General features: G+C 41.0%; 1 protein-coding gene across 1 annotated transcript in view; it reads left to right on the top strand.

Moving 5' to 3' along the window:
- The window catches only part of LOC118920070 (vomeronasal type-2 receptor 116-like), a 46,525-nt gene extending 32,119 nt beyond the window's left edge, over positions 1 to 14,406 (top strand). The window contains 5 exon segments of the mRNA XM_057489215.1: positions 13,336 to 13,422; positions 13,424 to 13,742; positions 13,745 to 13,797; positions 13,992 to 14,182; positions 14,312 to 14,406. Of these exon segments, the coding sequence (XP_057345198.1) occupies positions 13,336 to 13,422; positions 13,424 to 13,742; positions 13,745 to 13,797; positions 13,992 to 14,182; positions 14,312 to 14,406 (745 nt within the window).
- Positions 14,407 to 14,719: the final 313 nt, after the last annotated feature.

The raw sequence follows: 14,719 nt of genomic DNA, 5'->3' as shown, positions 1-14,719 counted from the left end.
TGGGGCAATATTGCTGCTTGGTTAAGAATTCTGGTTTGGCATGAAATTTCTTTGAACATTTAAAAAAATAGTGTTCTGATGGTAAATCTTTTATTTATGTTTAGCCATAAGCTACTATCCCTCTTGTTTATTTGGCCTCTGTAGTCTCTAAAACCTTTTATGTTAACTTTTGATTTTAGACCTTAATGGAACCTGTTGCATCCTGTATACATACTCTGTTTAGGGGATGTTGAGTTACAATGTGGATAATTTATTTAATCAATTTGTAACATATTTGTGTACATCACTTGTTATACCAATTCCTCCCCAAGTTCTCTCTACTCTCCTTTTAATAAAATTTCACTTCTATTTTAACTCTGTCCTGAATTTTCCAATATTGTTCACCCTGTGCTTTTGTTGCAATATTTGCTCTTGAACTAACTTGCAGTTACATAATCCAGCCTTTTGCTGGGATTGATACCCTCTTAGTAATTTAAATTCTTAGTTTCATTTCCAACACAATGAATATTTTTATTGATTTTAAAAATGATAGAGAAATTTTCCATTGAGAGGTAAAGTGCATCAAGCTAAATTATGTAAATAATTCTGGCAAATGAAACAAAATACTGAAAACCCACTAGAAAAAAATGGGTCAAACTCCAAATAGGTACACCATAAAACAGAATACACATATATTCAATTAAAATAAAATAAAATTAGACTATAGTTCCAGGAAAATGATGTCACAATGAGATACTCTAATGGAGACATCAGTTTAATCAGAATGAAATAAAAAATCATGTTCTGCCAAGGGTATGGAACAATCACATCAACATGCAAGGTTGTTGAGAGTTTAAATTGGCAAATCCACATTGGAAAGGGGGAATTATATACAAGAACTGTACACGTGCCTACTGTTCCCTGAACGTAAACATCCCCAATATTTTTGTTTTTGATTTTGTATTTGAAGCATAGTTGATATTGAAGTATAGTTATTATAGTGGTTTCAAGAATACAACATAGAGGTTCAACAGTTATATACATAATTAAATCCTCACCCTAGCAATGAAATTACTAATCTGTCAACATAAAGATGTTACAAAACTATTGGCTATATTCTTGATGCTGTACATTCATCTTCATGACTAATTTATATTATGATTGGGATTTTGTGCGTTTTTATCTCCTTCACCTACTTCACCCACCCACATTAATTTCTTCCTCTAGTTAGCCATCAGTCACTTCTTGGTGTCTGTAAGTCTAATCCTGTTTTGTTCATATTGTTTTCTTTTGCTTTTATTTATTTATATTTTTTGTGTGTGTTCTTATTTTTCATTTTACAACCCCCTCCACCAAGAGTTTTAACTACTTTTAGCCGTTTTAGTCACTATTTCTGAATGTTTACAGCACAGTAAATAAGCTGTGACAAAGTGATTAAAATAATTGCATTATGGCACTGATATGATGCAAAATATAAGACAGAGGTAGAGATGAAATCGCCACATAGTTGCAAATTCTGATTCTCTTTGAAACACTTGTTTTACATGTATGTTTTTCTAGTATCACATAAACCACAGGGATAAAAGAATTCCTTCTGTAATGTAAATGTGGAATTGAGAGATAAAATTGTTAAACTTAGTAACAAATGATTTTTTGCAAAGAGCAAGTAATATGGAATCCATGGACTCAATTATTTAAAACATTTTAACTCAATTATGTAAACTAAGATTTAAATTAAATTATTAGATTAATTTAGGGGCATTGGGTAAATTCTGAAAGTGTTGGCATTAAAATAGAACATGTTTTTTTCAGGCATTTAAAGATTTTCATGCATTATGTAACTGAAATTTTTTGTTCTTTTGATTTCTTAGACTCACACCTCCTCTCCTTAGTGTAAGGAAAGCCCAGATTAACAGTCCTGGAAATTTTGCTTTAACATTAAACCATAATATTTGATCTAATTATGGTAAAGCAAATATTGCTATTTGAGGCTCTCATTTGTAGATTATTCAAAAAAACAAATGTTTCTTCTGTTAATCACCAGTTTATATAATATCACAATGATAAAAGAGATCACTTCAGGTGATGTCAATGTTTCATGAAAGCACCAAGGTGGGGAGGGAGAGTAGAGTGACCAGTGAGATTAACACACCACCTTTCACCTAGTTTTTCTTATTTAAAAAGTCAAATTGCATACAATTTTCTGGAGTGAAAATGGCAGCATAGGAAGTGTAAGATAAATTCTAGCCAAAATAAGCAGGTGATGAGAGGCAACAAAGGGCCAGGCAGTTTATTTGAGGGCCATTCCTGGGTGATATTCCCCAGTCTGGCTATCACAGGCCAGGAAAGTCACACTCAGCAGGGCAGGCAGTGAGTTTTAAAGAAGGTTGGGGGAGGCAGAGCTTAAATTTACAGGGGCGTGAGGCTTGGCTATCCTAAGGCACATTTTTCAGGTTGGGAGGGGGCAGCAGCCGGGGACTTTGGCACGTCATCAGTGTCTGATGTTCTCACTCCTCCTCCCAGTGCCTTCAACATTACAGGAAGGATATTAAAATGGGCAAGAAATTTTTTTCTATCACATCCTAATGAAGTATTAATGTTTTCTAAAATATAGCTTATTTTAGGGCTCACAGATGAGCACCTTTCACAACAGCTGATATGAAAACAAACCATTATTTGCTCAGCAGTAAACAGGTTTTCTAGTACACTGTAGTTAACAGGAAGTCTCCCAAGACAATAAAGAGAAGAAAGGAAGACAGTAATCCAAATATGTAATGCACAACCAGAATCATACAAGAAAAAAATTAAGCCACTGAAATAAAGATGATTTAGTAATATCCTGAAGGTCAGGATTGCCATTACACTCATATGGCACAGATAAAAAGCCCCCAGTGTACTAACAACTAGGTTACTAGAAAGAGCCACATATAAGGCAAAAACTAACTTGGACAAACAAAAGGACTGAATTTAGTCTCTGTTTTCTGCTCAACACTTCTAAAATGTTTTATGCTGAACTTTCAAGCTGTCTGTTATCACAACAGAAACAAGGACCTTTGAAGAATTGTCCACATGTTACAGATCACCTAGTGGTATCCCTGCTTCTCCAATGAGGTGCCAGACAACTGTATTTAACACTCAACAAGGTACAACAGTCATTCCCTGAACTACTCACTCCACCAAGTGCTCTCAGGGTCAGGGTTGCTCTGGGCACCCTCAATGTGACTTAAGTACTTGCACATTGTCTTACAATGCTAACAGCACTGTTGTGAAGAATGCGACTTTGCTTCTCTATATATTCTTTATGTAGAAGTACATCTTGAGTGAGAAGTACAAAGAAACAGTGGTATGAAACAAATGAACTCATGAAAGATGTCTGATGGCCTAGGTAGCTGCACATGAAATGTAGCCAAAAGTCAGAATTTTATAGTAAAAGAAAGAACAATCTTATGGGCTGTGTTGGAACACTTAGTTTTGTATTTTCCTAAGGCAGAACCAAAATTCTTTTAGATTTACAGTATGACAATTGCTTTTCTTGTTGGAAGATCATGAAAGTAGGATTTAAGTATATTCCTAATGGCACGTTGGCATGCTAGAGCAAGGAAAATAGGACTTGAACTAAAACCAAGGCCAGCAGGTGAAGAAAAACAACAACATTTGTACTGGTTTCAAATCTGTGCCAAGGCTACTCCCTGAACACTGGAAAATGACAGAAGTTTATACCTTTGCATAAGAAGAAAAATGATTTTCAATTGGAAGCTGTAACTCAGGATTTAATCTCGGTTAGTGTCACCATATAGTAAGAGCAATCTTTACTTTGTCATAATGGATAAGCAGGAAAAAGTAAAAATACTAACTTGTACACGAATATTGTGATATATGAGCCAAGGCCAAATCAGGTTTTTACTCCAGGCAGGTGTTAGGTTTGTGTAAAGTGATTCAGTTTGTTATATTTTCAAGTCAAAATTAGAACTAGCTCCTTACAAAGAGATTTCACTACCATTTCTTAACACTTTAATACTTGGGAGTTATGTTACAAGTCGAGTTACGTTAGAGCTGGCTTCAACCCTTATATCTATTTCCTTCAAAAAATGAAGCAGTATTCTACTAAACTTTATGTAAATAAAATCCTGATCATTTTAGCTCTTGTTGCACAATTTAAAAAGCCAGAGAATAAGAACATTCACCGGTAACTCAAATAAGTTGTGCTAGTAAGACAGGGACCATGGGCCTAGACAGAGTAGGGTGTGAAAGCCTCTGGAAAAAAACAAAGCAAGATAATCCATTGTGGCTTTTGCTTTGGCCTACTGGGCGACCCAGCTTATTTTCCTAACTTTACTCAAGTGCTGCTTTTCTTCCTCCAGCCCTAAACAAATAATTTGTTGCAACTTAGGCAATGCAGCAAGCCAGCCCAAAACAACATAGTAAAAACAGGAAGGATTCCATCTTAAAACCCAATTAGTTAAAAAAATTTCTTAGACAATAACTCAGCACACCTTGGGAGCAATGCAGGAAGTCTTGAGTGATATGCTTCCAGACCAGGAAGCTGCTATCCTGGGAGGAAATAAGAACAGTAAAATTCGTGTAAATAACCAGGAAGACTAAAAATAAACTTAGAGTTTCCTCAAAAGTATTTGAGACCACATAGCATGTGTACATCCCTAGCCCTTTGTCACTCAACTGTCTATAAAAACCCCTAGACAACGCACCACCCCGGGGCTCTCTTGTCCCTTCCTGGCCTGAGCCAGAAGCTCTGTCCTCTTGCTTTCTCTCTAAATAAAAGCCTCTGCCTTGCTCTCCTACCTTGACTGCAAAGTGTATTCTTCAGATCCGTGAACAAGAACCCTGGCATCATTTTGGGGGGCTTGTCCTGGATAAATTTGGAAGTGTGAGTATTGGCATCTGAGCCTACTTTTTTCTTTCACTGTCCTTATAGAAATAAGCTGTTTATGGGACTCAAAATTGGGTGCTTGTCAGCCACTTAAATAGGACTAGCCCAGCTGCCGATATCAAAGTCTCGAGCAACAGGTTCCCCTGCGTCTCCCTCAGTGGATCCCCCATTTCCCTTGGGAGCCAGGAAAGTCAACTTAGTGGAGGCCAGGATTCCCTTTCAGAAGCATGCCCTTGGATTCAAAGGACTGAGGAAGGCTGTGGGCACCTGCGAGAGTCCAGGCTGAGGCTACACTTCAGCGGCTTCTCAAAAGTCCGCATGTCTGTAATCAGACCCCAACAGCCCAGCTGGGTATCTCTGAGGAAATGTCTCTCTTTCTATGTCTCTCTGATTTCCAGCCTGCTTTTTCCGGCCACCCTCACCTCTGTGTGAGTCAGGGAAGCTCTTTACTTTCTTTACATGCTCTATTTGTGCCTCTAACTTCATCAATTTCATGGAACCCAATGCTCACCACCACAAGATAGGTCTATGATTCACTCTTATACTTGACTAAATGCTGTACTTTTTAGCTCATAATAATGTGTCTGGGCACCTGTTAGCCACTTAAAATATGATTAGAGTCAGCTACCATTCTTACATCTCAACTGAAAAGTTTCCCTGTGTCTGCTGCTCCTCGTTCCCCCTTCTCTGGGCAGGAATGTCGTTGAGTGGCTGAGTCAATTTTCTAGTTGGTTATCCTAATCTGTGGACTCCAAGGGCACACCAGACTAGTAGACAGTGTTCCTTGAATCTTGGCTCTGGCCTATTGATCTGATAGTGCTGAGTGAACCTCCAACTAGGCTGGTGCCTGTGTGACAGTTGCAGGTGACCCCCCAACCTCTTTGTTTCACAGGTTAGATTTCTTACAGTGGGTGACTAGTAGGATAATTACCAGGCAGTGGCAGAAACTGGTGTTTGAGAGTGTAGACTCCCTCCTTCATAACTGTCCATGGCAGCCTCTATATGAATTTTATCTCTGGCCTTAGAAAAAGTTCCCCTGCTCTTCATTCAAAGCAGTCCTCTTAGTCCTGCACCACTTTCACCTGTGTAATGTAAATGAAGTCTGTAAAGTAGTCAAGCTGAAACCTGAGACCAACAGGTAAATGACTTTATTTTATTGATCTTCCTTCCTTAAAGGCAGTCATCCCGGGGCTCAGTATTTCCTGTTCTGTGGCCCCAGGGAAGCAAAACAGGCTTGTGACTCAGACCAAGGCTCTGCAGCAAGAAGTCACACAGTCCCTGCACTTATCGGACAGGCAGGGGGCTCTCAAGGAATGACTCAACCTCATTCAGAGAAAACTAGGAAAACTCCCAAAAGGCATAAAGTAGGAGCACCCTGGTAAGGTCCCAGTAAATCCAGAGCTCTGAGGTGACTCTTGCTGAGTGGGAAGGCAAGAGGGCAATCAAGACAAGGTGCAGGCCATGCTGGTAAAGATTGGTGAAGTCCATTAGGCCTAGCAGAGGGGGTGATTGACCACTGTTACTGAGGCTCCAAGGTGAGGCAATGTCCTCACAGAGAAAATGCCAGATGGGAGCTTCCTCTTGAAGTTTGAAGCCAGACACCCCTCTGAAGTGAAAGGAAGAGCACAGTGGTAAAGTCCCACTAAATCCAGAGCTCTGATGCAACACTTTCTTAGTGGGAAAGCAAGAGAGAAATTAAGAGGGAAATCAGTTCATGCTGTTAAACAGTGATTAAATACAGTAGGACTGGCAGAGGAGGTGATTGACCACTGTCACCTCGGCTCCAAGGTGAGGGGACGCCATCAAAGAGAAAAGCCGACCAGTTTCACACACCTGTCTCTCTCTCTCTTCCAGATTGGAGCTTCCTCTTCAAGGTTAAAGCCAGACATGCCTCTGGCATGGATTCTGAAGAACTGGAAGAAATTTGATCCCCAGACCCTGAAAAAGTGTGTAATATTCTGCACACAAGCCTGACCTCAATACAAACACTCTCATTAGAGAGACTTGGCCCCTGAAAGAAGCATACAATATAATAAGGTTATACAGCTAAATATATTTTGCCACAAGAAAATAGTCGAAAAGTCCCATGAACTACTACAATATCAGACTAATTTTCTAAAATTATTTAGGAAAAATCTATTCTACTTATTGGGTTCATCATTATCCTAAAAAATTGGGGGATTTTTAAACTAGACCTTCTGAGACAAAAGAAATTTATCTTCTGCAATACAACCTGGCTTTAAGCAACTAGTGCTAGAATTGTACTTGCATTTCATTTCCAGCTCCCTGGATACAGACAGTCCCTATCAATACAGAGCCTTCATTGGCCCTGTTCATCTGGGGCCATCTAAACCTTAACCCAGTTATGTAACCTGCTCACCCTTAGAGTGTATTCTTGAAAACTGAGATACTTTTAAACAAATAAGCTAAAAAGAAAGAGAGCAACTAGATATTAGTAACTCAAATCTTTGTATCAGTTTGTTTGTGTTTATGTTTTTAAGAAAAGTATTGGTCACTGTAGTCATTACATCTCAGTCTATATGTTTGTGTGTCTAAGTGTGTAGATGAAAGATTTTTCTACCTCCATATGGCATTAATAATAATAAAAATTGATTTAAAGACAAGTGCTTTTGAAAATAGAGCATTCTAAAACTTCCAGAAAACTCCAATTAAAAATATTAAGCATTAATGCTAATTTAAGTTGAACTGAAACGGACATGTCCTTATAGTTATCAGCTGCCTGTTTACCTAAATGTCATTTAAGTTGACATTATCTGTTAAATCACTCAAGAATAAATGCTTAGGCTTGACTTTCTCTAATGTTTGGTAAAACTTCTAGCATAGTTCTTAAAAATGAGTAAACTAAATAAGTGTAGCAAGTGAACATCTTAATTGTGTGTTACAGTGTGTATACCTAAAAAACCACCTGAGAAACTTTGTGGTAACCTAAAACCTTAAAGTTTTGTTAAATAGACATATTTTATACTTAGAGATTGTGCTGTAAGGCACCTGGTTCCAGAAATTATGAAATGAGTTTATAAATTTGTTAATCTAAAGAATGCTAGTGTAATAGTTTACAATAGCCCACTGCTCAGTGTTCACTGAAAATTAAGATTCCTAATAGTTTTAAGTTGTAAATAAAAATACTTAAGGTAATAAAGAAAACATCTCTGCTTGCTAGAAAAGATGTGTGTTTTAATAAGAGAAAGTATGAGGAATGGAAATATGTTTTGTGGAGGGTAAAAGAAGGTAACTTTAGCTGTTCTAAAGTACAGTTGTTTATTTAAAGAGGGTTGATAACTCTGAATGTGGTAAGAGAGTTGTAGAAAGTTTGTGGAAGAATTGATATGATAGGGAAAAATTTACAAGGACAGCAATCTAGCCCAGGTGGCTCTGCTCTGTCTCCCCCTCGTCCACACAAGAGGCCAATTTCTAGGCCTTTACCACAAGGTTCCAGAAAGGTCCACCATCACTGGTTCATGTATAAAAGTGTCCAGGGCCACATCTATTCAACAATGTCTCCAGGGTTTAATACAGAAGGGGCTGGCAGCAGGATGTTCCTCTGAGGGCTATATCCTGGCTTCAATAACTCTTCTTTGGTGTGCACACACAGTTGTACAGTAGAGGCAGCAAGGTTTGCTAGCATATCCACAGGGCTCAATGTTCCTTTATGTGGCTTCTCATTCAAATTAGGTAGCACGGTCATAGGCAAACTGACCAGACCATAGACTACTGGTGTCTGACTTCAGACTGAAGTACAACATACTGTTGTACCTCTCTATCATGCCTTCCCCAGTAGGGTTATATGGTACATGAAACTTCCACTTTATTTCTAATTGCTGCACCCATCCTTGTAATGCATGTCCAGTAAAGTGGGTGTCTTGATCACCCTCAATCACCTGTGGTGGGCTATAGGCTGCAAAGAGATGCTCTAGGCCCCGCTTGGTGGTTTGCTGATCTTCATAACATGCAGGAAAAGCAACCAATAGGCCAGTATCCATGTCCATGCAAATCATGGCATATCGATACTTCTGATAAGGGCAGAGGCCCAATATAACCTATCTGCCACCTGAGAAGTGGTATCGCCCCCTTACTATTGTCCCATATTGCTTGGGGACTTGGTGTCAGGCCCTCTAAGAGCATACAAGGCACTCCTGGGCTCTGCTGACTTCTTCAAATGTCAATGGCAAGCCCCTCCGATGGGCTACAGCCCACATTGTCTTTTGCCCTGCATGCAACAAATGCTGATGTAACCATTGGGCTGTGTAAGAGGCAGGCTTTCCTTTCAGTCAGTGTACATGGGCCAGTGTGTCTGTTTCATCATTACCTGGGGATGCCAAAGGCAAATGGTCAATCACATGATATACAATAAAACTCAGTCTGACCAGAGTCCCATAGGTCCTGTTGTAACTCTTGCCCCCAAAGGGGCTGGTGACCAAACATCCAGTTGGCATCGTACCATGTCAGTAGCACAGGGTAAATCCCTGATAGATGGCTCAGCAGTCAGTACAGACAACTATGGGGGAAGGCTCCTGGGTGATCACAAGCCATACTGCCTGCAACTCAGCCCACGACTGCTCTTTCACTCTCCATCCTCCATCCATATTTTCTCAGTCTGAGGATGGAAAGCTACACCCCTCCACTTTGGGGGCTGCCCAGAACTGAAGCTGTCTGTATACCAAAGATCTTCAGGTATAGGGTCTTTTCCCTCCTAATAAGGACTCTTGGCTTCCAATGGCTCAAAAACAAATTCTTCCTGTTGTCCACTGGTATAGGTGACTGGCCCCAGTAAGCGCCAGGGTTCTCCACATAAGGGACTAGTAGAAAGGGTGCTGCACTTCCATACATATGAACCCCATTTGGCCAGTGTAGGCATCTGTGCCATGCCACTCCATGGCCTTTGGTTCCACTCTCACACCCACCCCGTGATGGGATAGGTGGTTATTACCTTGGTCAGAGCTGCTCTGGTGATGGGCTCCATAGCCAGCAAGGTGTGGTACAAAGCAGCCAGCTGCTTCTCTGTCAAGTTGTACCAGACTTTTGCTCCTTTACATAGTTGTGACCAGAATCCAACAGTTTGGCATGTCTATTCAAGCTGCTGCTGAAGACTCCATCCATGGCCACATGGAAGAAACCACAAACAATGCAGTTGTATCACTACACTGATGATATTATGCTCACATCTGATTCTCTTTCAGATTTAGAAGGGGAAGTTCCTAGACTGCTTCAACATCTACAGGAAAAAGGATGGTTACATGAATATCTAGCTCACAGGGCCTTGATGAGTCCATTACACTCAAGTCCTGTACAGCTTTGACTGCCTGCTTGGAAGCAGTAAAAGTAGTGCACACATCTCATCCACGTCCCACCTGATGACTTTTCATATCAACAAGTATAGGGGCTTCAGCATTTGTGCCAAGTGCAGGATGAACACTCTCCAGTAGCCCAAAAGACCCAAAAGCTCTTGTAATACTGCCACAGTGGTAGGGATGGGGAAAGCCTGGACCTTGTCTATGGCTGCTTCAGGAATAACATTAGTTTTATCGAACTAGACAAATCCCCCCAAATTTTACAGATAAACCTTGTTCCTGAACCTTGGTGTTATTCACAGCCCATCCTTCTTCCTGTAGATGTTGAAGCAGTCTAGGAACTTCCCCTTCTAAATCTGAAAGAGAATCAGATGTGAGCATAATATCATCAGTGTAGTGATACAACTGCATTGTTTGTGTTTTCTTCCATGCAGCCAAGTCCTGGGCTACAAGTCTGTGACAGATCACAGGACTGTGGAGGTATCCCTGTGGAAGGACAGTAAATGTCCCCTGCCAGCCTTCCCACATAAAGGAAAACTTTTCCTGACTTTCCTGTGCTATGTCAATAGAAAAGAAAGCATTAGCAAGGTCTGCTACATATTGATATGTTATGAGCTCCTGGCCAAGGGTGTCTATAATGGCTGTTATGTAGATGGGACAGCAACATGCGAAATGGGTGTGAATTTAACCCATTCCCTGTAGTTCACAGTCATACACCAGGAGCCTTCTGCCTTTTTCACTGGCCACACTGGTGAATTAAAGGACTATGAGTGGGCTTTATGATGCCCACCTTCTCCAACTGCAGAGTTTCTCCAATTTCCTTGTGGCCCCTAGGCAATTTATACTGCTTAGTATTTGTCACCCGTCAAGATACAGGCAGAGCTACAGGTGGGTGCTTAACATGTTCCCTCAGAAATGCCTTTACCACATGTACCCTCAGTCTGAACTCACCTGCAGTGGTGTGTAACCACAGACCCTGCAGGTTATCTACCCCCAAATACATTCAAGGATGGGAGAAATGTACACAGTATACTCCTCTCAGGGTAAACGCCCTATCCCCAGTGGGATTTGGGCTTTCTTCACTCTAACTGCTTTACCCCCATAGCCATATATTACAGCAGTGGTCCCGGAAAAATGCTCAGGGTTGCTATAAATAAGATAACAGTCAGCTCCTGTGTCTACCAGTGCCAGGACATATTGTACATTCAAAGGGGATCAATGAATTGCTAATTCTACATGTGGCCTCCAATCCCCACCATGTCCTCCAAGGTGGGGACTTTGAACCCCCCACAGTTCAAACTGAGATGCCCAGTTGTCCTCCTGTGGGAGGTGAGGGCCTAGGTGAATCCTGAGTACTGTCTCCCATGAAGTTTTGCAGAGATACAGGCTTGGCATGAGGCCTTGACTCCTGTTTCTGTGTACTGGACCTCAGTGGCTGGAACTTCTGTTCTGGCTTTAATTGGTGCCACATTTCTAACAATATTCTATTGTGATTCCCATCAAGTTTTTCTTTCACTAACCCGGCCTTTATAAAATTAACCCACATCTGGGTCCTTGAGACCTTCATGGGGCCTTTTGGCTGCCATCAGCCACTCCAGGTGTGACTGATTCCCTGAGGCATGAGGGGCATTTTGCTACCACTGCAAGGGGCAAGGGTGAGTCATCAGGGAAGCCATTCTACTAATCTCAGTACCCAACACAACAGTATTTTCCACCCCCATATCCTAAAGACATAAAAGCCATGTAGGCAGAGGTTCCAATGGCTCCTGCCTATACCAGATGCTCATGTCCACCAGCTCAATCTGGATATAGGGATGGAGCATGGATTGCTCCACAACCTGGGGAGGGGCTGGCTCCTATCCCTGAGGTGTCCGTGTTTGTTTCATTTTTATTTTCTTAATTAGAGCTGGGAGGGCCTTTAAAACAAGAGAGGGTGGTTCCTGGAGTGGTGGCCTCAGCAGCAGATTGGCCCATGGCCCCACCTCCTCCTCTTCCTCCCCTGGCTCATCCTCCAACTCTGAGGCTGATGACACCACTCTTCCCCACCCCATGACCTCCTGTAACGTGGCTTTTCCTGCCACCTTCCCCCTTGCTGCTGCTATGGAATTTTCCAGGGTCATGACCTGTCTTTTCAATAACTGTCTCTCTTTCTTTATGGCTCCCATAGGTTATCACCCAGCTCCTCCAAGTGATGCTGAAGTGTGTCTCTCTAATGCCTAAGTCCCTCTCTCTCCTTGCTAACCCTCTCAATAATCCTCTCTCTTGTATAACATTTCCCACTATCTCCATGAAAAGAGTTCCTACAATGTCAGCTGCTACACGGCCACTTAGGGATCTTACACAGCCTTTGAACTAACAGAAGATTAATTCTACATCTTTTGGGGTATCCAGACTTCCCCAGTTCGTGGGAAGGCCTCACACCTCTAGGAGGTACTTTACCCTAGTCCAATTCCCCACTAGGGGCTCCCAAATTGGAAGCCCACAGATGGGGGGCTAATAACAGGTGAAGCTGTACCCGCTGCCACTGCATCCACTGGGGCCTTCCAACAATCCACAGTGGGGTGTTTCTGGACATCTCCCCATCATTTATAAGGGCATCCCTCCCAAAGCTCACACCCATTATGACAGAATTTGGATTCAGAGGACCTGCTACCACCAGATGTAACTCCAGGGAGAGGAAATCCCAGGGCAAAATACTTCTAAAACTGAAATCAGTGGAAAGGAGAAATCAAGTTTAAAACCCATTTATTGCTTACAAACTGCAGTCAGGGGCCTTCTCTTTCCTACTTTGGCAGAGGCAAGCAAGATCTCCCCCTAACCTGTCAGGTTCAGATAAGCCCTCAGTTTCCTGGGTAGGTAATTACCAACTGATATGAAGTTTAACTACTTTCTTCACCCTTGAGGAATGCCTGTTGATATGCAGATGCACTAAATACAGATGAGATATTCTGGAGATATTACAATTTTAACGACAGGCACTTATTCTATAAAATCATTATTTTCTTGATACCAAAGTCAGACTGACAATACAAGGAAAGAAAGATACAAACCAATATCCCTCATGAATATGAATGGAATATCCTCAACTAAATACTTGAAAACATAGTACAGCAGCATATTAAACAGATCATACACCACAACAAGTGGGATTTATGCTAGAATCCAATGGTTGATCTTTGACGCTTTCCATTTTCCCTCAGTTATGGATCAGTGTGTGAAGTGTCCAGATCACCAGTATGCCAACAGAGAGAGAATGCTGTCTCCCCAAATCTGTGACCTTTCAGGATTATGAAGATCAGTTGGGGATGTCTCTGTTCTGAAAAGTTCTGTGCTTCTCTGCAGTCACAGCTGTGGTCCAGGAGGTCTTTGCAAAGCACCAAGACACTCCCATAGTCAAGGCAAATAACAGGGCTATTAACTACATCCTGTTCATCTCCATCTTTTCATGCTTTCTTTGTTCCTTCCTCTTCATTGACCATCCCCAAACAGCCACCTGCATTCCTCATAAAATGACACTTGGAGATTTTTTTTTTACTGTGCCATTTTCCAATGTTTTGGCTGAAACAAAGTCAGTGTGGTTCTGGCCTTCAAAGTCACTTCACCAGGGAGAAGGATGAGGCAGTGATTGGGGTCAAGGGCACCAAATGCCATCATTCCCATCTCCTCCTTTATCTGACTGACCATCTGTGGACTCTGGCTGGGATCCATCTCTCCCTTCATTGACATAGATGCACACACTGAATATTACTTCATTATCATGATATGCAACAAGGGTTTGGTCAGTGTCTTCTACTGTGCTTCTTGGTCCTGGGTAGCTTCTCAATGGCTCTCCTCAGCAGGAACTGCCCCAACACCTTCAATGAAGCCAAATTTCTGACCTTTAGCATACTGGTGTTCCGCAGTGTATGGGTCACCTTCCTCCCTGCCTACCACAGTGTGAAAGAGAATGTTCTAGTGGCTGTAGAGGCCTTCTCCATCTCGGCTTCAAGTGCAGGGTTATTAATCTGTATTTTACCCCCAAGTGCTATATTATTTTTTTTTTTGCCTGATAAGAATACTTTGCATAGGTTAAGGGAAAAAACACATTCTAGGTGGAATAAGCATTCTTTTTTTAACTGATATGTTTCTTAAACAGATGTTTTCAAGACAAAGCTAAGTCATTGTCAGATATTTGATTACAACATGGGATTTACTGTTTTCAATGAATATTTAACATTTTTGTTTCTGTAATAATGTTAGAGGCACCATAATTCTCATTCACCTGACTTTTCAACAAAGGGCATTGATATTTTATTTTGAATTTCCCCATTTAGTTATTAATTAATCCTGTTGTTCTTGAATTGTGTTGTAGTAATCACCTTTATATTGTCTCCCACTTGGATTTTCATGTTTTTTCTAATTTGTCTGAATGAAATTAGAGATGTTTATTTCCTTACATCTATCCATGGTTATCCAAAAATTAAAACCTTTATGAAATATTCCTTTGTTTTCCAGCATTTGAATTTATTACATTTTATTTTTTACTTTTTTATTGGAATATAGC

Source organism: Manis pentadactyla, chromosome 12, assembly GCF_030020395.1.
Source record: "Manis pentadactyla isolate mManPen7 chromosome 12, mManPen7.hap1, whole genome shotgun sequence".
NCBI classification, from domain to species: Eukaryota; Metazoa; Chordata; class Mammalia; order Pholidota; family Manidae; genus Manis; species Manis pentadactyla.
Note: the sequence above shows the minus strand (reverse complement) of the source record. Positions and strands in the feature narration are given on the sequence as shown.